Source organism: Acomys russatus, chromosome 26 (genome assembly GCF_903995435.1).
Source record: "Acomys russatus chromosome 26, mAcoRus1.1, whole genome shotgun sequence".
NCBI lineage: Eukaryota > Metazoa > Chordata > Mammalia > Rodentia > Muridae > Acomys > Acomys russatus.
Window position 1 is genome coordinate 42,154,460 of NC_067162.1, and position 22,931 is coordinate 42,177,390.

Below are 22,931 nucleotides of genomic sequence, written 5' to 3' on the forward strand. Positions count from 1 at the left end.
TCATTGGCAGATGCAGGAAGTGCTCTTAACCCCTGGCTTGTCTCTCCATCCCTATGTGTAGGCTTGAAATTAGTGATGTTATGAAGCACACACCGGAAAAGGAATGTACAGAGCTTACTATTTGGCCTTAGATAGCTCATTGGTGTGTGCTTCCTGGAGAACACTCTTTCTCTCACTCTCAGCATTCCTTTGTTGGCTGTAGTTTTTTGTGTGGGGCTGGGTCCTTATGGGCTTTCCCCATCTACTCTGGCATGTCTAAATGGTCATCCCTGAAAAAATACATATGAGTAGCATTAAACAGACTCTGTAAAAAGAGGCTATAAAATTGAAATTCTTCAAGAAGAGGTATATGGGAGGACTTAGAGGGAGGGAAGGAAAGAGGGAAATGATGCAATTATAGTGTAATCTCACAAACTTGGCTTTTAAAAAAGGGATTCATGGGCTGGAGAGATGGCCCAGTTGTTAAGAGCACTGACTGCTCTTCCAGAGGACACGGGTTCAATTCTCAGCATCCATATGACAGCTCACAATTGCCTGTAACTCCAGTTCCATGGAACCCAACACCCTCACACAGACACCAATGCACATAAGAAATAATAAAATAAAGAGAAGTAAGTAAAACAATAAAAAAGGGGCTAGGTAGTGGTGGCGCACGCCTTTAGTCCCAGCACTCGGGAGGCAGAGGCAGGTGGTTTGCTGTGAGTTCAAGGCCAGCCTGGTTTACAAAGCAAGTCCAGGAAAGCCAAGAAATCCTGTCTCAACAAACAAACAAACAAACAAACAAATAAGGGATTCACAAATACCCATGTTTCCCAGCAGAGGCTGGCTCATGATTGCCTGCTTCCCCAGTTCAGCCTGGCCTCTCCTCATCTGAGTCTTCCTTTCTCTCTGTGTTCCAGACATCACAGGCTCACGTGACAGTTGGGATAAGATGGAGACAGAAATCCTGGACAGTTTTTCCAAAGAGCTGCAGGAGGACTATGGCCAGGACTATGTCCGCAAACAGAAGAACTTACTCCAGATGATGAGAGACAATTCCTGCCCGGACATCACCCCTGTGCTGCGGGATATCCAACATGCCATTTCTGCCAGGAACCCCTCTTCCTTTTATGCCCCAGGGCGAATGGCTAGTCTATGGATCTACTTTGAAGCCTATTCCCCAACCAGCGTATTGGACTATGTTTTGAAAAAATGTTTTGGTCCAAAACACATGCCGAGAGCCCTAAGGACAGCGAGTTAGAAGAATGGGGCCCCGCTCGGGTAGGAAATGTCACAGTCTTAGGATGAAGGGGAAACCTCTTATTAAACTTGTTTTCTACCTCAGATTCTTACTTTGAGATGTATTGGTTCCCCGTGACTTAGTGGCAAGAGGACTGGAATATGACAAGAGAGTGGTACTGAGACTTGGTGCCACCAGACACCTATCAGAGGCAGGCTTGCTCCCAGATGCAGCACAGATGCTGCCCCGATCAGTTCTAGACCACTGCAGGACAGGGACGACAATGACAAACCCAGTCCCAGGGAGTTTCCCCTTTCTCAGCACATATAAGTGTATTTATACCATATTGAACTATATTAAGTGTGCAGCAACAAATCAATGCTCTCTACCCAAGTAGATCATTCCTTCTTGCTCAAAGACGCTAACAGCTACCCCAGTCATTAGCACATATAATCTTTCTGGTACTGGCTAGTCTTGCCATATATCGATGGCTACTGGCCAGGGTGGTTGGGTTGCTATGGCAGTTTATTTGTATTTATTTTGACTTTGAGATGGGTCTCATGTAGCCCATGCTGGCCTCAAAAAAAAAAAAAAAAAAAATCGCTATGTAGCCAAGAAGCCATAGATGGCCTCAAACTCCTCATCTTTCTGCTTGTACCTTCCGCATGCAGCCACCAGGCTCAGGTGATCCCTCTTGCCTCAGAGTACTGAATAGTTGGAAAGCTGGGACTCTGGGCAGCAGCCATTGTGTCTTCTTCTACAATGTTATTTATTTAATGACAAATCCCATATAAAAATTACACCTTAATCCAGGGACTACAGGATGAATGGCATATTGGCATCAAAACTACTCAATCTCTGCATAGATGTACAGGCCTCAAAGGTGACTAGGCACAAGCCAAAGAACAGTGACATCTTGAAAAAAAATTTTTTTATTTGCCCTGAAACAAAAAGACAAAATAAATAAATAAATAAATAAATAAATAAATAAATAAATAAATAATGTTGATTCCCACAGTAGACCCCCAAATTTTAGCCAGTCACTCAAGGTCTGGGCTTTGAGATCAGAGCTGACTAGGACAACAGTAGAAACTGCACTGTGTATAATGTGCTTAGCTTTTCTTTCCTGGATCATAGGACAACTTTTTTTTTTTTTTTTTTAAACTATGTTGTAAAGAGTAGAGACAACTGAAGGAAGAATTTGAGCTACCATCTTGGGAGGACTGTCAAGCAGCTTATGGGTTTTGTGCTAAGTGACTTTTCTCTCTCCATCTGCGGGGGTGGGGTGGGGTGGGGGGTGGGTGCTCCTGTGTGGGTGCTCCAGCTGTAGGGAACTTCCCTGGGAGATTTACAGAGAAATGTTTCTTTAGCTACAGTCTTTGTTCTTTCTCTTCACTCAGTAACAGGTTGTGTCAGTGCTGGGTGTCACTAACACTCTCTTTGGCACTGCCCTGTGTTCTCTTCCCTGGTGGCCGGAGGCAAATGAGTTCCATACAGAGAAGATTCTAAGTTGAAACATGCCTTTTTTGCCCTGGATATGGGTTTTTTTTGGCTAATATTTAAATTCTTGGCCAAAAAAATTCATGGATTAACTTATGTTGCATACTTTGAATCTGGAATACCTGTACTAAAAAGAAAAATGGGCCTGACAAGGAAAAAAAAAAAAAAAAAAAAAAAAAAAGGCTTGGTGTAAAAGTAACTTTTATTCTCCTGGCTCAACAGTTGTCTGGGAGGCTTACTACCTCTGTCTGCTAATCTAGGCCTAGTCCTGGAAGCTTCTAGCCCTCTACAATCTAATCTAGGCCTAGAATGTTTTTCAGCCTCTGAGACTTACTGCTTAACAAGCTCACCCTTACTTGCTTACCTGTTCTTGAGCTCTGGGCTGGCTGGTTCAACTCAGCTGTTCTGGCTCAAACTCTTCTCCTAGCTGACTTATTCAATCTGGCTTCTGTCTCAGATCAGAGTTGCTCTGCTTGGCCTCAAACTAACTCAGTCATCTGCACTAATCTTCTGGCTTATTCTCATTTTCTGGCTCATTCCATCTTCATCAGAGTCTTCTCTCTGTAACCCATCTCTCCATTACTGTCCTGGTAAAATTGCCTCCTCTCTCTGAAAACTGCCTCTTGAGTAGCTTCCCTTTCCTCTCTCTTCTTGTGAGAGTTGGACATATCCTATTCTTTCAAATCTTCTCTGATTTATCACCTTTTCTGCCACTCAGACATCATTTTCAAACATGGGTGCTTCCTTCTACAAACTAACTTTACCTTTGTTTGGGATTAAAGGCATGGATCACCACGCCTGGACTTAAGCTTGCTCTATACCAGGCTGGCCTTGAATTCAGATCTGTTTGCCTCTGTCTCCTGGATTGAAGGCATGTTTGTATTCCAGCCAGATCACACAGACCTAGGAGATCTTTGGATGTGATCTCTTGCCACTTGGACCATATAGATATAAAAATTCTTTGGGTGAAATCTCTTGTCAGAACAGCCATGTTCTGAATTAACATTCCTCTACAGCTTGGCCAATAAATGCCACTGCATTGTTATGCTAGATGAACACATACACACAAGTAGAGGTAGAATATGGATGCCTAGAATCAACTTAACCTCCTTGTTTGTAGGACATGGCCTAGGTGTGAGATCTTGGTGGAAAACTGCCAATTTCACCAATTATAAAAGCTAGAAGGTCCTGATTCTGCCTGTCTCAGCTCACTAGCCTCTATGACTCAAGCATAGAAACAAACATATGCTCTTCCAGAGCTAGGAATGTTGACTGAGTGATAGGAGAAGTGAGGGTAATTTCCCTCAGGTTATGCTTCCTGTTTGGACCTGTGGAGACATGTGGCCCTGACGATTCAATTTTTCAAGTTGGTCCTCCAGGCTTGCCTTGATGATAGGTATAAAATAGACGTCCAAAGAAAGGATGAAGGGAAACCAAAACTAGGTTTTAGCCATTTGCAAGAACGGCAATAGTGATTCACTGCACAGAGAGCACAGCACTTCAGTTGGTATCACCACGGCCATCACTGCCACCATCATCTTTATTACTGCCACCAAATGCTACCACCACCATTACCATTACCTCCACCATCATCTTTCCTGATGCCCTCACCAACCACACCATCATCACCATCACCACAACCACAATATCGTTACCATCATCAGCAATATCATCACTATCATCATCACCATCACGATCATCATCACCATCATCATTACTACTATCTATATCACCATTGTTGCCTCCACCACCATCCTCATCCCTGTTACCATCATTACTACCACCACCATCATCATTATCACCACACAGCATTTTATGTGTGTGTGTGTGTATATATATATACATACTAGATTCTTCTCTTATACACTACCCCCATTCCTCCCAGCTCCCCTCACTTCTCCCCTTCACCAGATCTGCTCCCCCCCCGCCCCCATCACCCATCAGAAAAGAGCAGGCCTCAATACAACAAAACCAAAATCAATAAGGCAAGGCAAGAACCCTCACACTGAAGCTGGACAAGGCAATCTAACAAGACGAAAGGAGTTTCAGGAGCAGGAAAAATAGTCAGAGACACATTTGCTCCCACATTTAGGAGTCCCACAAAACCACCATGCTAACAGCCACAACATATAAGCAGAGGACCTGGTGCAGACCCAGGCAGACTCCATGCTTGCTCCTTCCATCTCTGTGAGACCATATGCACCCTGATTCAGTGGGCTGTGTTTTCCTGGTGTCCTCCACCCCCCTCTGAGTCCCCCTCTTCCACAGAGTTCACTGAGTTCTGAGGGAGGGACCCGATGGAGACCTCTGATTTAGACTCCTCACTGAAGGCAGAGTACTGCTTTCCACTACTCTGACGCTCACTGAGTTTTGTTGCTGTTAAGTGTTTTGGAGCCTGGTTGGTGCTGCTCCAAACAGGTCACATTGGTGACAAATAGACAGAACAGCATGGTGTGGCCAAGCTCTTCTGTTGCTGTTGATTGGCCATGATTGGCTAATATTCCTCTGCTGCTGCTCATTGGGTAATAGGTCTCCTCCCACAGTGCACTGGGACATGTCATGAATATGCCATAAAGCTCACCTCTGACCCCTGACAAGAGTCAACATTGCCTCATTGTTTTTCTTTGTGGACAAACTAGGAAGTTGACACTTGTCCTTCTGATGAAATCTCTTCAGTCTTTTGTCTGTTTTGTTTTAAAGGCAACAATTACTTCAGACTTCTTATGTACTAGAATCTCTCCCTCCCTCCTTCCCTCCCTCCCACCCTCCCTCCCTCCCTCCATATCTATCTATCTATCTGTCTATCTGTCTATCTATCTATCTATCTATCTATCTATCTATCGTTGCTTATTTTGAAGTTCTAGGGATTAAGCTTGGGGCTTGCATGTCCTTGATTAGCATCCTACCCCAGAGCAGCATCCTCATCCCAGTGCTAGGAATTCTGCCAAGCAATTCAATTCATTTAGGAGTTCTAGCCCTACAGCAGCCACTGAAGTAGTTGTCGTTATCAGCTCCACCTTTAGATAAGACGTAGCGTGTGGAAAGCTAATTTACCCAAAGCCAAATCAGCCCTGTGTAGGAGAGCTGGGTGTCTGTACTGTTTAGTCAGTGTGAGATTGTAAAGGGAATTACAGCGTGCTGTTCAGTTTCTCTGCGGAGCCAGCCTCCTGGGGCTGTCACCGTCCTGATGTGAATGACTTATGAGATCCAGAGGATGTTACTTGGTTTTTGTAGTGCTCAGCACTTATCTGTGAAGTGTGCACACACGCACACCACTCGAGATCATTAATAGTGCTTCCCTCGTGGCCCAGCCATACTGTTAAATAACTTAAAGCTATTTAATTACTTACAACTTACCTGATACAGCAGAATATGTCATCAAGTAGTAGTTAGTATATATCAAGCCCCTGACATAGTAGACTCATAACAACCGCTGGTTATTATCAGTCCATACAGATAATTATGGGAGGGATGTAAAAAGTTGCTGAGCCGTAGAGAAGAGTCTGGACATCTTTGGGCTGTGCTTGGGGTTGTGTGCCAACTCCTTGTGAGATGTTGGTGGGGTCGCGTATGGTCACTAAGCTTTCTCTGACTTTGAAAGACAACGTGATCACTCTTTCTAACTGCCGGACAACCTTGTACAGACACACAGCATGCACATATGGATGTGCTGTTGGACTCGCAGATCTAAGAGCCAGGGGGATGGTAGAATGGGCTCAGGGAGGACTGGAGCAATTGACATGCAAAATAGGATGCTCTCCAGTGAAAAGAATGCTAGAACTGGCCTGCTAAGGTACACACAAAGCTACAAAATTAGTCATGAGCCAGGAGAGCATCACCTATGATCTTTGGGGCTGTATTCTTTGTTTCTATTAGAAATCCCTTGTACCCACTGGGCAGAAAAACCAACGGTGCTCTCTCTGGTTTTTCCAAATTAATGTCTCCCTTGATGGAGCTGAGCTGCTTGTAGGTTGTAAAGGGAGTGAAGCCATGGTGCTTTTGTGGGTTTTAGACATTGTCAGCACACGCTAAAATACACAAATACTTTCTTTCTTCCTTCCTTCCTTCCTTCCTTCCTTCCTTTCTTTTTTTAGACAGGGCTTCTCTGTGTTAGTCTTGACTATCCTGGACTTGCTTTGTAGTCCAGGCTGGCCTCTGCCTCCCAAGTGCTGAGATTAAAGGCATGCGTCACCACTGCCTGGCCACAAATTCATTCATTCTTTCTTTCTTTTCTTTTCTTTCTTCTTTCTTTCTTTTTTTCCCCTTTTGTTTGTCCCATATTCTGGATGCTTGCTTTTGTAATGACCATCAAAGTTAGGGCTACTAAGCAACTGAGAAACTCTTCCACCAAGCCAGGATAGGATCCGAACTCCTCCTCACTATCCAGCTCCACACAGCTTCCTCTGCCTGGTGAGAACCTGTGCAGGAGTCATACCTAATCTGCCATCTAGCCCTTGGCAACAGCAGTGCGCTAGTTAGGAGCTCCAGGCCACTTCTCCCATGACTGGCTCATGACACAGTTCCGGTGATTCATTCAATGCTCCCTCCAGCTGAGTCCTGAGGGAATGCTGAGGCACCATGACTTCTCCATGAAGAAAGTGAGAGGTCCAAGGAAGTGGCCACATCCTTTCATCATGGATAGCTGTCCCTTGCTCTCCCAAGTCTGGATTTCAGACAGCAAGCTACTTAGGCCCAGAGTTCTTTACCTCACTGTGATGGGTTTTACACAAAGCATCTACAGACAGCTCCATGTTAAGTGGCTAAGGAGCTGGCAAGGGGATGGCGATGCCTTCTTAGCCACCTGCCAGTGACCTATGGAGACTGCAGTCTGTCACACAGTCAGTAGATAAGTTATGACCCAGAGAAATGGGAAAAAGTCAAAGTCAGGAGGAAAAGAATCCATCTTCCTTCGTCCCAAGCCAAGTGCTGACACACGCCACGTACCGGGTTTTGTTACAGTGTGTGGGCAGATGTCAGGACGTCTCTTTCCCAGAAGGCTTCCAGACACTACACAGAACATGTTTCTCAAGGCTGCCCCTTCCCATATAAGCAAGGCCATCTGCAGGAAGGGAGGGAGGAGCTGCCGTGGTGTGCCAACGCCCTCTGTTGAAATGTTCTTTCTCATAGTTATGCAGCGTTCAAGTTGTCAAAATTTGTCATTTGGAAATTATACTCGACATTTATAGTTCCTTGGAAGATTGGGGGAAAGATTGGGGCTCATTCATGTTTCCAATAATCAAAACGAACAGTACTTCTGTGCCACCATGAGCCTTTCATTCTTGTCCTCGATGAAATGATGAAAAGGGACATAACATTCCCCTTCATGGGACAGCTGTGAATAGAGAGTTGAAGAAAAGTGGGAGGAGACAGAGGCTGCAGGGGGGTGGGGTGCACAGCATTGTGATGGAGTGTGTGCAGGGAGTGTGTGCAGGGAGTCTAGCAGGAGCATCTTGACCCATCTCTTCCTGGGCAGTGTTTCCTTTCCATAATTGAGGATCTAATATCCAAGATGAGACACTCTCACTTAATCAGCTCATGAAGAGACAGCATGGAGTGAGAAGCTGTGGGAGGGGGCAGAGGAAGGGGGAGGAGGAGGGGAGAGGGGGAGAGGGACCAAAACAAAACACATAGGTTGACGCCCTCAGAACTAAGTCCACAGGACACAGAAAGAGACAGTCGGACCTCTTTTTCTGTGGGATCAGTCTCCTGTGAGTGAAAAATATCTAGAAAAAAATGGCTTCCGTGGTTGAACACGTAGACTTTTTTTCTTGCCACTGTTGCCTAGTGGCACAGCATGACCTCTGTGTTCGTAGCACGTCTGTTGCAGGAGGTATTCTAACTCAACTAGACGTGATGAGAAGTGGTCAGAGAATGTGCACAGGTAGCATGGAACAGCAAAAAAAAAAAAAAAAAAAAAAAAGAATAAGGTGCTTGAGCATTGCTATTAGCTATGGGAGATTAGAACCAACACTCCACAGGTGAAGAGGGGGGTGAAAAGCTGTGGGCGCTTAAGAATTAATAGCCACAAGACAGTGAAAATTGGAGACTACCCATAGGTGAAAATAGCTCAAGGTTGATGGTAAAGAGAGTTAAAAAAAAAAAAAAAAAGGATACATTGTATAAACATTGTATAAACACCAATTAAAAGAAAGCTGGAGCATGGTTCTGGTCTTGCTCTCCCCCACAGGCTCATGTGTTAAAGGCTTGTCAGCTTGGGCCTATTGAAGGGACACGCTATGAACTGCGCTCTAATAAATGGAACACACACATATCACACCTCCAAGGCTCAGGAAACATCATGGAAGAGGGGGTGGAAAGAGTGTAAGGTCCAGAGGTCTCCCGGGCGTGGCAGGACCACTGCATTTGTAGACTCACTGTAGCGGTGGTTGGCTGCACAAGACCTGCACAAGATCAAGCTTGTCGGCATCCCAACGCAGGATGGGGAGGGCCTTGTGAGCTCTCACCCTGAGCTGAAGCATTCTGACAGTTCCTGGCTACACAGAGAGAGAGAGAGAACCTGTTTTCTTTGCCATGCTGCAGTGGGTGGCCTCACACTCCTGCATATATGGGCAGGACAAATTGGTCTCGGTGGGTTATAAGAATAAAAAGACACATGAAGCCTGAGCTGCCCATCGGCTACGTCCTTGTATGGGGCCTAGGTCCAGTCCATGCCTGGTCCTTGGTTGGTGCTTCAGTCTCAGCAGGCCCCTCTGGGCCATCGTTAGTTGGTTCTGTTGATCTTCTTGTGGAGCTCCTGTCATCTCCAGATCCTTTTTTCCTCCCCACCCCTAACCCCTGCTTTTTCACAAGACTCTCTACACTTCACCCAATGTTTGGCTATGAGTCTCAGCATCTGTTTTGAAGAGCTGCTGGGTGGAGCCTCTCAGAGGACAACTCTGCTAGGCTCCTGTCTGCAAGCATGGCCGAGTATTGTTAATAGTGTCAGGGGTTGCCTCTCTCCCATGGGTGGGCCTGGCATTGGTTGGGCATTCCCTCAATCTCTGCTCTATCTTTATCACTGCACATCTTGTAGGCAGGGTAAATTTTTGGGCCAAAGTTTTTGATGTGCCCTTCCCTCTACTAGGAGACTAGTTTAGTTAGAGGGTGTCCTCTTCAGTCTCTATGATCCATGCTACTAGAGTCCCCCTCATATCCTCCTAGAAGCCTACCCTGACTTAGGTTTCCAGTTTGTCACAGAGATGCCCCGACCCACAATTTCTCTTTTATCTATAGTCCTTCTGTCTGCCTGGCCCTGCTCTACCCAAGTCTGATCTCCACCCTCATATCTCTCTGTGCTTCCTTTGGGTCCTACAGTAAGGGGAGTGGGCTGTCTCTGACATAGACTCTGTTGCCAACTTTTTGATCACTTTCCCCTGTCGAGACTGCCTTGCCTGTGCACAGAGGAAGACGATACACTTAATTCTGATGTGACTTGATGAGTTGGGGTGGATGGGAAGGGGGCTCCTGTTTTCTGAGGGATAGGGGAGGGGAGTGGGGGAGAGGGAGTGTGGGACCGGGAGGTGAGGCGGGATGGGGGCTATGACCAGGATATAAAGTGAATAAATAAATAAAATTGAATAAATAAATAAATAAGTAGAGTATGAGTCTGGGAAAAAATAATAAAAGGGCATAAAGTTGGGAGAGAGAGAAAGTTCTGGAAGGAGTTAGTGGGAAGTGTGGTGTGTGAATACGACCAAAATGCATTGCATGGATGTATGACCTCAGAGAACTAAAAAAAAAAAATCATATATATATATATATATATATATATATATATATATATATATATATATATATATATATATATATATATATATAGTAAGTCCCTGGCTAACAAGAATAGGCCCTTAAGGAAGGTGTGGGTGTGTGTGTGTGTGTGTGTGTGTGTGTGTGTGTGTGTGTGTGTGTGTACTGTAGGAGGCACAATCCCAAACTCTTTCTTACTTCTCAGTCTAAGGCTGGTGGTTTTGTCCTGACAGGCACCACACCACGTGATGTTTAGCACAGGCCCAAAGCAATAAGGAAAATTGATTATTGACCAGAGGTCCACAAACCCAAGCAAAACTTTCCTTTTGATAAGTTGATTGTCTCAGGCATTTGTCACAGTCCTGCAAAAGATGACTAATATGGTATAGGTATTGCTAGCATCAGGCATCGTCAGCTCTAAGACTGGAGACATTCCATAATTTCTTTATCCAGCTCATATATTTTATATCCCACATAACCTGATCACAACATAAACGTGCCTGCGCTTACATTTCAGTCTGACCAAGGCACACATGCCAAACCAGGACTTGGCTGTCTTGTTGCCCATTTGGCCTTGAAACAGAAAAGAACCACGTTTTAATCCCCTGAAGCTTTTTAAAAAATTTTCCTTTTATATCTCACCCCCTTGTACTGCCAGGTCCTTCTGCCACACAAGTGTTTAAGTCCAAGTCTTCCTATGTAACCCAGGCTGGCCTTGAACTTACTATCTCCTGCCTCAGCTTCCTGAGTGCTGGGATTCCAGTGTGAGCCCCGCTCAGATCAACAAGTTTCTGTCTGCCTCTTTTGTTCCGCCTAAGTTATTTTATTTTAATTTGTGCAAGTATGCATAGGTATGTGAGTGCAGATACCCACAATAGCCAGAAGAGGGCACCAGATTCCCTTGGAGCTTGAGTTGCAAGCTGTAGTGAGCAGCCAGGCACCAAAAGGTGCAAAAGCAGTCCCGGCTCTTAATTGCCGAGCTATTGACTTGTTTCCCAACAAGTTTTCCTTGAGCTTTTACCTTGTGTAGACTGAGAGCAGGAACTCTATGAGCCCAGGAACTAGGTGCTCCTCATTGTAGCTGTTTCAACCAGCAAGAGGGTAGGAGGACCAGCGCTCTGATATGTATATTCCACCCACCAACCAGGCCATCCCTGGTGCTTCTGATATGTACAGGAAACCCTTTGCACCCGGATGTGTAAGAGAGCTAGCAGGTCTTCCTAAATAACTGTGGTCTTTCAGGCTGCCTAGGAGGTTCTGACTCAGACATCCTCTGTGCCTAGTCATTCCGGAAGCACCTACAGCCTGAATCTGAGGGAGCAAGGCTCCATTCAGCCCCTGTAAGGTCAGCCCTAGGCTAGGATTTCAGCACCAGGTCTGAAGGCTCTAGACCACAAGGAGGAGGCAGCAAGCAGCAGGATCAAGTCCACAGGGCAATTGGTTTTGAAATACAGCTCCAAGGATGCCTGGCTTGGTAAGGAGTTTAGACTGGATTACAGGCTCTTTTTTTTTTTTACCTTAGCAAAGAAAGATTTTGTGTGTGTGTGTGTGTGTGTGTGTGTGTGTGTGTGTGAGACAGAGAGAGAGAGAGAGAGAGAGAGAGAGAGAGAGGGACAGGGGTGGGGTGAGGGAGCTGGGTTATAGAGCAAGGGAAATGAGGGGACCCAGCTGTCTCACACACACACACACACACACACACACACACACACACACACACGAGCACAGGAGCCACCTGAGTGCACCAGCAGAGGTTGTTGGATTTCCCAGAACTGGAGTTATAGGCTCCAGGATGAGTCATCCGCTGAGAATGCTGGGAACTGAACTCTGGTCTTCAGCAGCAGCAGCAGCAGCAAGCACTCAGGCACCTGCTGAGCCCTCTCTCTGGCCATTAGCACTGCGTCCTTTAAAGGGGGAGGCTGGATGGCACAGAACACTAAAGAGCTAGAATAAGTTGGCTGTAGAATGTTGATCACAAGAGTCAGCACATACAAAAAAAAAAAAAAAAAAGTAAGCGCATGAAGACCAGTTCTAGCCCATTAGCTGTCAGGGCAGTGAACGCGCATCTCCAGACATTATCGTTTCCCGCAACTAGTACGGCTAAAATAAATGAGGCAGACCATCCAAGTGTTATTGAGGGTACAGGGCAAGATGGCTGGCCTGACCTTGATGACAGCTTACTAGGATCTCCGCGTGTCTACAGAGCACCATAGGCTGAGGAGATAATAAAAGAGGATAAATATATCTGCTTGGGTTTGGAGGGTAGAAGACCAAGGTGAAGGAGTCAGCAAGGTTATTTTCTTCTAGGACCTTTCTCGATCACTTAAAAATAGCAACCACACGGTGGTTCACAACGATCTAAAATGAGATCTGGTGCCCTCTTCTGGCCTGCAAGTGTACACTGTATACATAAAAAATAAATAAATCTTAAAAAACTATTATTACATGTAGTGTGTGTGTGTGTGTGTGTGTGTGTGTGTGTGTGTGTGTGTGTGATAGGATGTGTATAGGATAGCTTTCAGGTGTCTGTTCCTTTTCCATAAACAGGTCCCAGGGATCAAATGCAGGGGGTCAGGTTTGGCAGCAAGCCCCTTTACCCATCAAGCCATCCTGCTGCCCCTCCTGTTTGTGTTTCCCTTCCTGGCGACTGACTCCAAGGCCTTGCCCAGCTAGGCAAGTGCTCTATCCCTTAGGCACTTCCCCAGCACATATCCCTGGTAGAGAGAGTAGATGCTTTTAGGTGGCTGTTTTCTACCCGTTCTCATATGACCTTTCCTCTGTGATCACGTGTCGTCTCTTAAAGAAAAACTGTTCGTGTTGGACTGGTGCCCACCCTATTAGCCTTAGTGACCTCTCCAAAGGCATTGCCATAAAAAGCAGTCACATTCAAGGAGTTGCTGGCTGGGCTTCCCCATATGGGGCACAAATGATCTCAGAGCCACCACCTTGAGAAACGATCAGAAGTGTCTACTAAATCCAACAAGGATCATGTTTTAAGTGGTACTTCTACTTTTAATCACACCTGTGGAAGCCTAGGATATTCTGTGATGGTCACAGTGACATGGACATGGCTCTGCCCTGACAACTCAAATGCCCAACAAGAAAGTGAGTAGAGAGACGCATACAGGCAGTGGGAAAACTACAAGAAGACAAAGGAGTCTCGGGCAGCACTGCAATGCAGAACGGACAAGAACTTCACAAGGCAGCTCTGAATCTAAGGACCCAGATCCCAAAAGGTGAAAACTATAAGAGAGGCGAGGTGCAGGTGCGGGTAACCACGGCTATATGAAGACCAACCAAGGGTGAAAAGCGAAAGAAGACGGGGAGCCATGTATGCAAAGCCTTGGGGGCTGCAACTGCGGAGTGGAATGTGGAATATGAAGAAGTAGATTGTAGCGGCCTGCATGACATAGGCAAGGGTCCGAGTGTTAAAGGCTTGAGTCATTTCAGGGAGTCAGACAACACAAGTGCTGTTTTCCTTGAGGTTTGAAGCCCGGACCTTGCATATGACATGCACGTGCTCTCTACGGAGCTGTGTCCTTGGCCCATCCAGGAAAAGGACAAATTCAAGAGACCCCAGAAGAAGCAAGAGTATTCAGCATCAGCTGTTGATAAAGAATCACTGCTCACTAACCATGAGGGATCTATCTGTCCTAGCACCCAGACTCTGTCAGCTAACGCCTGCAAATGCCATGTAACAAAACATCCCAGAGTGGAGCTGCTTACATTGTGAGAATTTTTTCCCCCCCCTGCCTTTGGAAACTGAGTCACCAAGACATTTCAGATGGGGAAAAATTTGTTATGTGAGCTGGGCACATTTGTGACCACTCCCTAATGGCATCGGCCTGGACCTCAGGCTCAGTAGGTGGGAGAGCGGAAGCAAACTGGAATAACAAGTACAGAGGGGTGTGTGTGGCCGTAGGTGGCTGGTCAGGGTTGAAATTCAGTTATCCCACCTCCCCAGAGCCTCCTGCAAATGGGACAAAGTCATTTCTATGGAACTGTCTGAGGACTGGAGAATTTCCATTTTTAACACGCGTCAGCTTGAAGGATTTCCACCACATTCTCTCCTCTTCTTTGTCATGGTCCCTTATGACCCCTTTAAAGGAATCCTCTGATACCGGTGGAGGACCTGGAGCCGAACTGCTCTGATCCTGGTTTGTGATGCCTAAAATGAAGCTTAAATTGCTGTGCTTAAGAAATCTAAAAAACAAAAATGCCTCCAACCTATGAGCCCCACTCGCCCAAGGACACATAACTTCTGCTGGGGCCGTGTGTTTTCACTTCTGTAAATGAGCTTGGTTGCCCCAACAACACAGGGTGTGCTTGATCGCACGTAGGCAGATGTATATGCTTGCCCCTGATTGAACAAAGGCTGGAAGCGTGCAGCCTTGTGGGGTTTGCCTTTAAAAGCCCCCGACTTGTGCAATTTGTGCGATACTCTGAGAATCCCAGGTACGGACCCAGCCAGTGTCCATCTTCCTGGGCAGTATTTAATAAAGCTTGCTTCAAACTTGGCTCAAAAGCTGTGGTGGCGGCGGTCTTATTCTCACCCAGTGGCATTAACAGTTTCTGATTAAGGGAGCCGATCGATGGAAAAATCAGGCAACAGAGTCCATGTCAAAGACAGCCCCTGCTCCCCTTACTAGGGACTCACATGAAGACTGAGCTGTCCATTGGCTACATCTGTGTAGGGCCTAGGTCTAGTCCAGGAATGGTCTTTGGTTGCTACTCCAGTCTCCACAAGCCTGTTGCTCTTCCCGTGGAGCTCCTGTCCCCTCTGGGTCTTTCTATCCTTGCCCCGACTCTTCCACAAGACTCCCTGCACTCCATCCAATGTTTGGCTGTGAGTCTCAGAATTTGTTGTTCTGATCGGCTGCTGGGCAGAGCCTCTTGGAAGAGCTATGCTGGGCTCTTGACAACAAGCGTAGCAGATTATTGTTAATAGCGGCAGGGGTTGGCCCTCTCCAGGCTGGGATGCCTTGCCAGGCCAGGGAAAGAGGATACATTCATTCAGTCCTGAACAAAACTTGATGTGCTGGGGTGTGTTGGTGGTGGTGGGGGAGGATGTTCCCCTTTTCTGAGGAGTAGGGGAGGGAAGATGGGGGAAGAGGGAGGGAGGGTGGGACTGGGAGGAGACGAAGGAGGGGGCTTCTTTCAGGATGTAAAGTGAATAAATAGGCCAGGTGAGGTAGGAGCCAGAAGCAACAGGATCTCTGTGACTTTGAGGCCAGCCAGGGCTACACAGAGAAACCCTGTCTTGAAAAAGAAAACAAAACAACAACAAAAAAAGTGAATAGATAGATAGATAGATAGATAAAAGAGAATTAGAAGATTTATATAGCAAACAGTAGAGTCAGGAGACTCTAGGGAACCCATCTAGAGACTCCATTAGGTTCAGGTATCACCCCAGTAAGAGTCTTTGGTCTTCTCTCTGGTCTTGGCTCATTCTAACAATGGTCTAGCATTTTCTCTACTATCCCTGATTGACTTATATAGAAGCAACATTCTTCTCCTAGGAAGACACGCATGCTTCCCCTTTTCAGCTGTCACTGGGTCCAGACCCCTGTGGTTTTGCCAGACCATGGCTGCCAGGGATTCTGGTTCCGTGGGGTGACTGCACTCTGCTGGGCCAGGCTGTTTCCCTTATGACAGTGGGAGCTTGGTTGCCGGGAGCAGGTCCAGCTTAGCATCTCTGCTTTAAACGATAGAATAGGCCAGTCCTGGCTCATTTTTGGGGGGATGAGGGCGGGGAGGCAGGCTGAAGGAACAGCCTGTCTGCCACAAGGCCCAGTTCCAAGCTAGAAGTGAGAGAGAGTGCTCCTCTCAGGACCAGGATGTGGATGCAGGGAGGCTGAAGAACAGGACGGAGAGTGCCATCTACCACGAGTGGTTCCAGAGGCCTGTGAAGAAAGAGCATTTCTGCTGACAGACTTGTGTTGAGAAGGAATCAAATGTAACCATTTCTCTTAGAAACTTAAAAACGGAATAATATTTTATACACTTTAGATATATGTATCTTAAGCATATATCTCAAACTTTTTTTTTTTTTTTTTGGCAGTGTCTCACCTACCCTGGGCTAGCCTCAAACTCACTGTAAAGTTAAGAATAGCCTTGAATTTCTCACCTTCCTGTCCCTACCTCCTGAATGCTGGGATTATAGGAATATATTACCACACCCAGCTGCTATTTTTTTTTTTTTTTAATATAACCTTAAGTGTTCACATTCAGTTTTCAACATGAGCACTTGGAAACTGAAGGAAGATCAGTGGCTCTAGATCATTCTGATGGCCTCAACAGCCAAAACAGCAAAATAAGAAAACTAGTAATTTTGAGTGTAGATTTCTTTTGTTGTTGTTTTTAAATAAATTACTTTTATTTTGTGTGCATTGGTGTTTTGCTTGCATGTATGCCTGTGTGAGGGTGTCAGATCTTGGAGTTATAGACAGTTGTGAGGTGCCATGTGGTTGCTAGAAATTGAACCTGGGTCCTCTGGAAGAGCAGTCAGTGTTCTTAACCACTGAGGCATCTCTCCAGCCCGTGAGTGTAGATTTCTCTGTAGCCAGGAACGGTGGTACACATGTCTAATTCTCTGCCTATGAAGGCAGAGGCATGAGAAAAACAAGTTCAAGACCAGCCTGGCCCCCACATCTCAAAACAATAGTAACTATAATAAAAACAAGTCTCCGAAATAAGACAGAGACTTCAGAACACGTCACCCTTTTCCACAACACTCCCTTCAGGTGACCTTTTTCCCACTCAAATTATAAGATCATTACACTATTTATAATTAATGCATATTTAGACTTTTCCAGTTTCTAATCAATGTGTATTTAGCTTTTCCAACTAACAGTGGGTAATTTCTGTGCTCACTGGTGTTCCTGGGTGGCACAGCTCGGTCCTGATTCTTCTGCGCCCACTTTTCGGGATTTCTCATAGGCAGGGCATGCATTCACAGTTCTTGGGTTTTGTGATTGGGAAAACACATTTCACCCTAGGGTTCTACATGTGAGTGACTGTCATCACAAGTGACTCGGCTTTTAAGCTGGGTGTGTTGGCAAATGCTTGTAGTCATAGGGTGCTGAGGCAGGGGGATCATGAGCTGAGGCCAACTTGATCTACATAGTGAGAATCTGTTAAAACACTACCCCCACCACCTCTTTGGACTAAACACAACAGCAACCAATCGACCAATCAACAGGGCAAAGAGTCAACAGAAACACCAATTTCATTTCTAAATTCAACTTCAAGTTCAGTTGCTAAGGAACCTATCTTTTCTAGGCTCCATCAGAAGCACTTGATTTTTACTTTCCACTGTAGCCAAGTCTTCCTGCTGGCCATAGGAACATTTTGTCTGCTGCTGTCAAATTTGCCCACATTTAGCCTTGGAGATAATGATGATGATATGATCAGTTCTCCACAGTGAGCAGACAAGGTCAGGGCGAGGAGCAGCCCCACTCAGGGAGAACATTCAGCAAGTGTGAGGCCCTAACAGGAGAGCTTTGGAGAGAAGCTCACAGGACTGCAGTGTGTGGAGGGAGCGAGCTCATGGGTGTGAATGCAAGGGCAGAGCCAGGCCATCTAGAGTTCACTGTCAATGCCACGGAAATCCATAGAAGCATATTCAGCAAAGAAAAGGCAGGGCGGATTCCCAGATTCATAAAGTGACTTGGCGGCTGCTACTGGCTTCCTTATTCTCTTTACTTCTCAGGCATCTTAGAGTCTTTATCTTACTTTCATATACATAGGCCCATTTCTGCAGCCTCTGGGCATTTGCATTTTGAAAATGATTCCCACAATACAAATAAAAGCTTCCACCATTAGCCTGAAAGACAACAAGAAAGCATGCCAGAGCCCCGGCTTTAACCCTGACTTATAAATCACATGATTCACAGCAAGCAAAAACAGAATTCGCATTAGGTTTGGCCAACGTCTGTTCAATTAGAACACACCAACTAATTATTCAAGGAACACATTTGCAAGTAAAAGAGACAAGAGTAGAGACCTATAGATGAACTGAGTTTTAAGAGAAACATTTGCAGGCACACGGAAGAGCTCTGACCTTAAGCTCTTAAGTGCCCTTAAGCTGTGAAATGATGGCATTTAAGAGATAACCCAGAACTGATTGGATATTGTGTGATATGAAGAAATTAGTAATTACGTTAGGTGTGATCATTGTAAATACTGTTTTAAGAGCTCTCATCTTTTAGACATAGACACTAAAATACATGCATGACATATGTGGTTTGATTACAAATGGTGCAAGTGGGAAAAGTGAGTGGGTTACTGAGGTAATGAGATGGCTGTGAGTGGATGATTTTTTGAACTAGAAAATGAGTATGTGAAAATTTATATTAGGACATCTGTTCTTTACAGAGTTGAGCTGAACCACCATAAAAATCTTTGCAAGAAATATAAAGCACTTTTAAAGGAGATACGAATTTAATCAATACGAATGCTCAGATGAAATATAAAGGATGCTGCTTCTTTCCAATGATTCTTCATTTTGCTTTTTAAATTAATTTTTAACATTAGCATGCAAAGCAATGAGTTTCAACTTGACATTTTCGTCTATATCATCACCAACAACTCTTTCTCTTGATTTCATCATTCACTGTCTACTGATACACTCTTCGTTCACCCAACCATTCATCCAGCTGACTGCAATCTATCATTTGTCTATTCATCCAACATCTACCCACTTAACCATCTGTTCATTCATCTATTTGATCTCCATCCATCCATCCATCCATCCATCCATCCATCCATCCATCTATCCGTCTGTCCATCTGTTCATTCATCTATCCAGCCAGCCAGCCACTCTTCATCCATCTGCTCAGCATATACTACCTGTCCACCCCTATCTCTACCACTATCCACCCATCTGTTCTCCATCCACCTATCACCCATCTATCAATTCCACCATCCATTATCCATCCAGTAATCCATCTATCTGATCATCTACCCACCCACCTCTCATCTATCCAGCCACCAACCCATTTGATTATTCATTTTCCAGTCAACCTACCCATCCGTGCAGCTTTTATCTAATTAGTCATTGATACTGCCCTATCTCTCCACAAATTAACAACGAAAATCATTAGAACACTGGGCCCAGATTTGCTATGCTAATTTGCATTACCCCTAAAGAAGGTATGGAGATGAGGATTCAAATACTGGCAGCTTATTTTGAGGTTGATGGAAAGTGATGGAGGGGAGCAAGAAGAAAAGCAGCGAAGGACACTGGGGAGCAGGACAGAGCCAACCGCAGCAGCAGTTTAATGAAAGAAAACATGCTAAACATACACACCTCAGAACTGTCCCAACCTGGTGGTCATGGCTGGTTTGGTGCTGTTCTGAGAAGCTGTTTCTGGTACTTCCAGGATGCTGTGTCTAGGCCAAGTGTTCCCCCACAAATCCGGGAAAAGCTATTTCTTGTAAAACAGTTGATCAGATATTTAAATAAGGAACAGCAGTCTTTGAAAGGGTATATCTACATTGCATGCAAATTACATCCCACTGCTGACTACTAAATAGAGCAATAATTCTCTTGGTTGGCTGACAGAGCTGCAAGCTAATAGAAACCCTGTGTGGTGAAGATTTGGCCCTGGCATTTTCAAGGATCCAGACAATGTTAAAACCTTCACCTTGAAGCCAGTCTCTTCCTGGGCCTGTTTTCTCAGAGAAGTTCTCTTCCCATTCCTCCTCCTCCCCTATTCTTCTTCCTCTTTTTATTATTTTTGCATCACAGTATTTCTCTATAGCCCAGGATGGCCCAGGGCTATCTCTTTTTTTTCAAAGAATGAAAAGTCTTGCCCATAATTCCAGAACTTGAAAGAAAGAGGCAAGAGTTAAGGAGTTCAAGGCCATCTTGGCTATATAGTGAGTACAAGGCTAGTAATGGGCTACGAAACAAACAAACAAACAGACAAACAAAACTATTTACTCTCCATCAAAGAAATGAAGAGTGAATTAGCTTACATTCCATTTTTTATAGTAAAAGTTGGCTTAGTGTAAATTAGAATTCGTGGAATAAGCTAGTACTAACACTTTAAGTATTAAAACCAGTAATCTTCCAACATGCATAATTCATCTTAAGAGTGTTTCCTAGTTTTGTAATTACTACTCCCAATCACTTGAATCTATTTAGTCCTTTTCTGAGTTTGTGCACTATCTTTATTGAGGACGGGGGTCAGCTCATAGACCAGGCACTTCACAGTTTTCCTCTAATTCTCTTAGGCACAAATGTGGAAATTATCAGTTTCTGGTTTCAAAATAATTTGCAGGTGCTGTGGGGGTGTTTCCAAGTCCCATTCTCTCAGCCTTAACTCTCTGGTGTCTCTGGCTCAGAATGAACTAGAAGGTCTCTTTCCTATTGTTTGTTTGTTTGAGTCAGAGTCTCTGATGTTTGAGATAGGGTCTCTCTCTGTCCCTGTCTCTCTCACACTCATAAAGAGAGACAGACAGATAGACAGACAGACAGTCTGACTGAATCAGAGAGAGAGAGATAGAGAGAGACAGAGAGACAGAGAGAGACAGAGACAGAGGCAGAGACAGAGACAGAGACAGAGACAGAGACAGAAAGACAGAGAGAGAGAGAGAGAGATGAGGTCGGTGGTACCCTTAATTGCTTCTCTCCCTTATTTCTTGAGAGTCTCCAAGTGAGCCTGGAGCTCCATGACCTGGGCAGCCTGACTGCCGTGGAGTCTCAGGAATCCTCCTGTTTCTGCCTCCCCATAGCTGGGATTACACCTGGTTTATTTCCATTAACACTTTTTCCTTCCCTTGCCCCCAGCCCTGAGACAGGGTTTCTCTGTGTAGCCTTGGCTGTCCTGGACTCACTTCGTAGACCAGGCTGACCTCAAACTCACAGAGATCTGCCTGCTTCTGCTTCCCCGAGTGCTGGATTACAGGAGTGCCCCATCACCGCCCGGATATTGTCGATTCTATAGGCAACTGCTACACCACCACTGTTCTGCATACGGGTGAACTGGCCTGGGGCTAATTTAGCAGTGGGATTTTCTCAATGGTTATATCTACATATTTTATCCCATCCTGACCTAGGGATCTTTTCTTTCTTCCAACTCAGAAGGGGTAGGGGTGGGGGGATGCTGAGTGCCATTCAGAGTGATGTCTAAGGAGCCCCAGGACCCAGAAAATGAAAGTGAAAGCAGCAAGTATCAGATGGTGAGAAGTCTGTTCTGAGAGGCTCTCACTCTATCGTGTGTAGCCCAGGCTGGCCTCAAACTCATACTCCCCATGCCCCATCCTCTTATGTACTGGGTTACATGCATGCATGCCTACACCTTGCTGTGTACACACATGCTGCACTACACCTTGCTGTAAACCTCTCAGCATTTCTCGCTGTTTGAATTCTTCCCCAACACTTACTAACAATGCCTTAAAGATGCTTGGAATCTGTCTTGTATAGCACAGTGGCTCTTGGGGCATGCTCTTCCATTTCTCTGATAGCTTAAGGGGTGGTCCTTCCTGGTGCATGCTGGGCCTCAGGGACGTATATCACCATTTACCCTAAGAGCCAGCATTACTGATGATGCTCCAAGTCTGCATTTTCTACACTTAGGGGCCTTACCTTTTATTTAAATTCTTCTTTAAAAAATAAAACAAGCTGGGCTGTGGTGGCACATGCCTTTAATCCCAGCACTTGGGAGACAGAGGCAGGTGGATAGCTGTGAGTTTGAGGCCAGCCTGGTCTACAAAGTGAGTCCAGGACAGCCAAGGTTACACAGAGAAACCCTGCCTCAAAAAAAAACCAAAATAAATAAATAAAATAAAATAATAAAATAAAAATAAATACAAAATAAAAAATGAACCAGCCCTTTCTGAAGTTAGATACGCTGCTACTCAGAAGCAACTGGAATTGTGGTTTGTTTGTCATTTCTAATATTTTGTCTTGAAATTCCTCTGGCCCAGTCTCACCAGACAGACAGAGCTGTGGGTTCATTTGTTGGAAACAGGTTTGGCTGCCTTGTATGTAGCCCTACTTTGCCTAAGAGTTGGAAGTGGAGTTGAGTGGACACTCAACCAGACAGGAACAGTAAGGCTGAACAAAAATGGCTCAGACACTAAAGAGATTGACTCACAAGATCGAGGGCGCGAGCTTGGTCCCAGAGCTCACGTAATAAAGAGGTAGGTTTGATGGGGTACGCCTGTACTTACGCTGAGATGGGAGGCAGACACAGGCAGCTCCCTGGAAGTTTCATGGCCAGCTAGACCAGCCTACTTAGTGAAGTTCTGGGCTAGAAACAAAAGATGGAAACTGCACGAGGAGTGCGGCCTATAATCCCCATGCCCATGTTCGGTGTCCCACATTCCCTCTCTTTTTCTCCCCCTCCCTCCCTTCCCCCTTCCACCTTCCCTCCCAGCCCCCCCCACACTAAAAAAATAAATAAAAATTAGAAAGGGAATGAATGGTATGTTCCAGAATAATGACATCCGGATTTCCAGG

General features: G+C 45.3%; 1 protein-coding gene across 1 annotated transcript in view; it reads left to right on the top strand.

The window, feature by feature from the left end:
* Nucleotides 1-1,439, top strand: part of Hsd17b2 (hydroxysteroid 17-beta dehydrogenase 2) — a 56,621-nt gene extending 55,182 nt beyond the window's left edge. Inside the window, exon 5 of the mRNA XM_051168745.1 lies at nt 900-1,439. Within this exon, the coding sequence (XP_051024702.1) occupies nt 900-1,240 (341 nt within the window). The 3' untranslated portion in view covers nt 1,241-1,439. The remainder of the gene's footprint in view (nt 1-899) is intronic.
* The last annotated feature ends 21,492 nt before the right edge of the window (nt 1,440-22,931 follow it).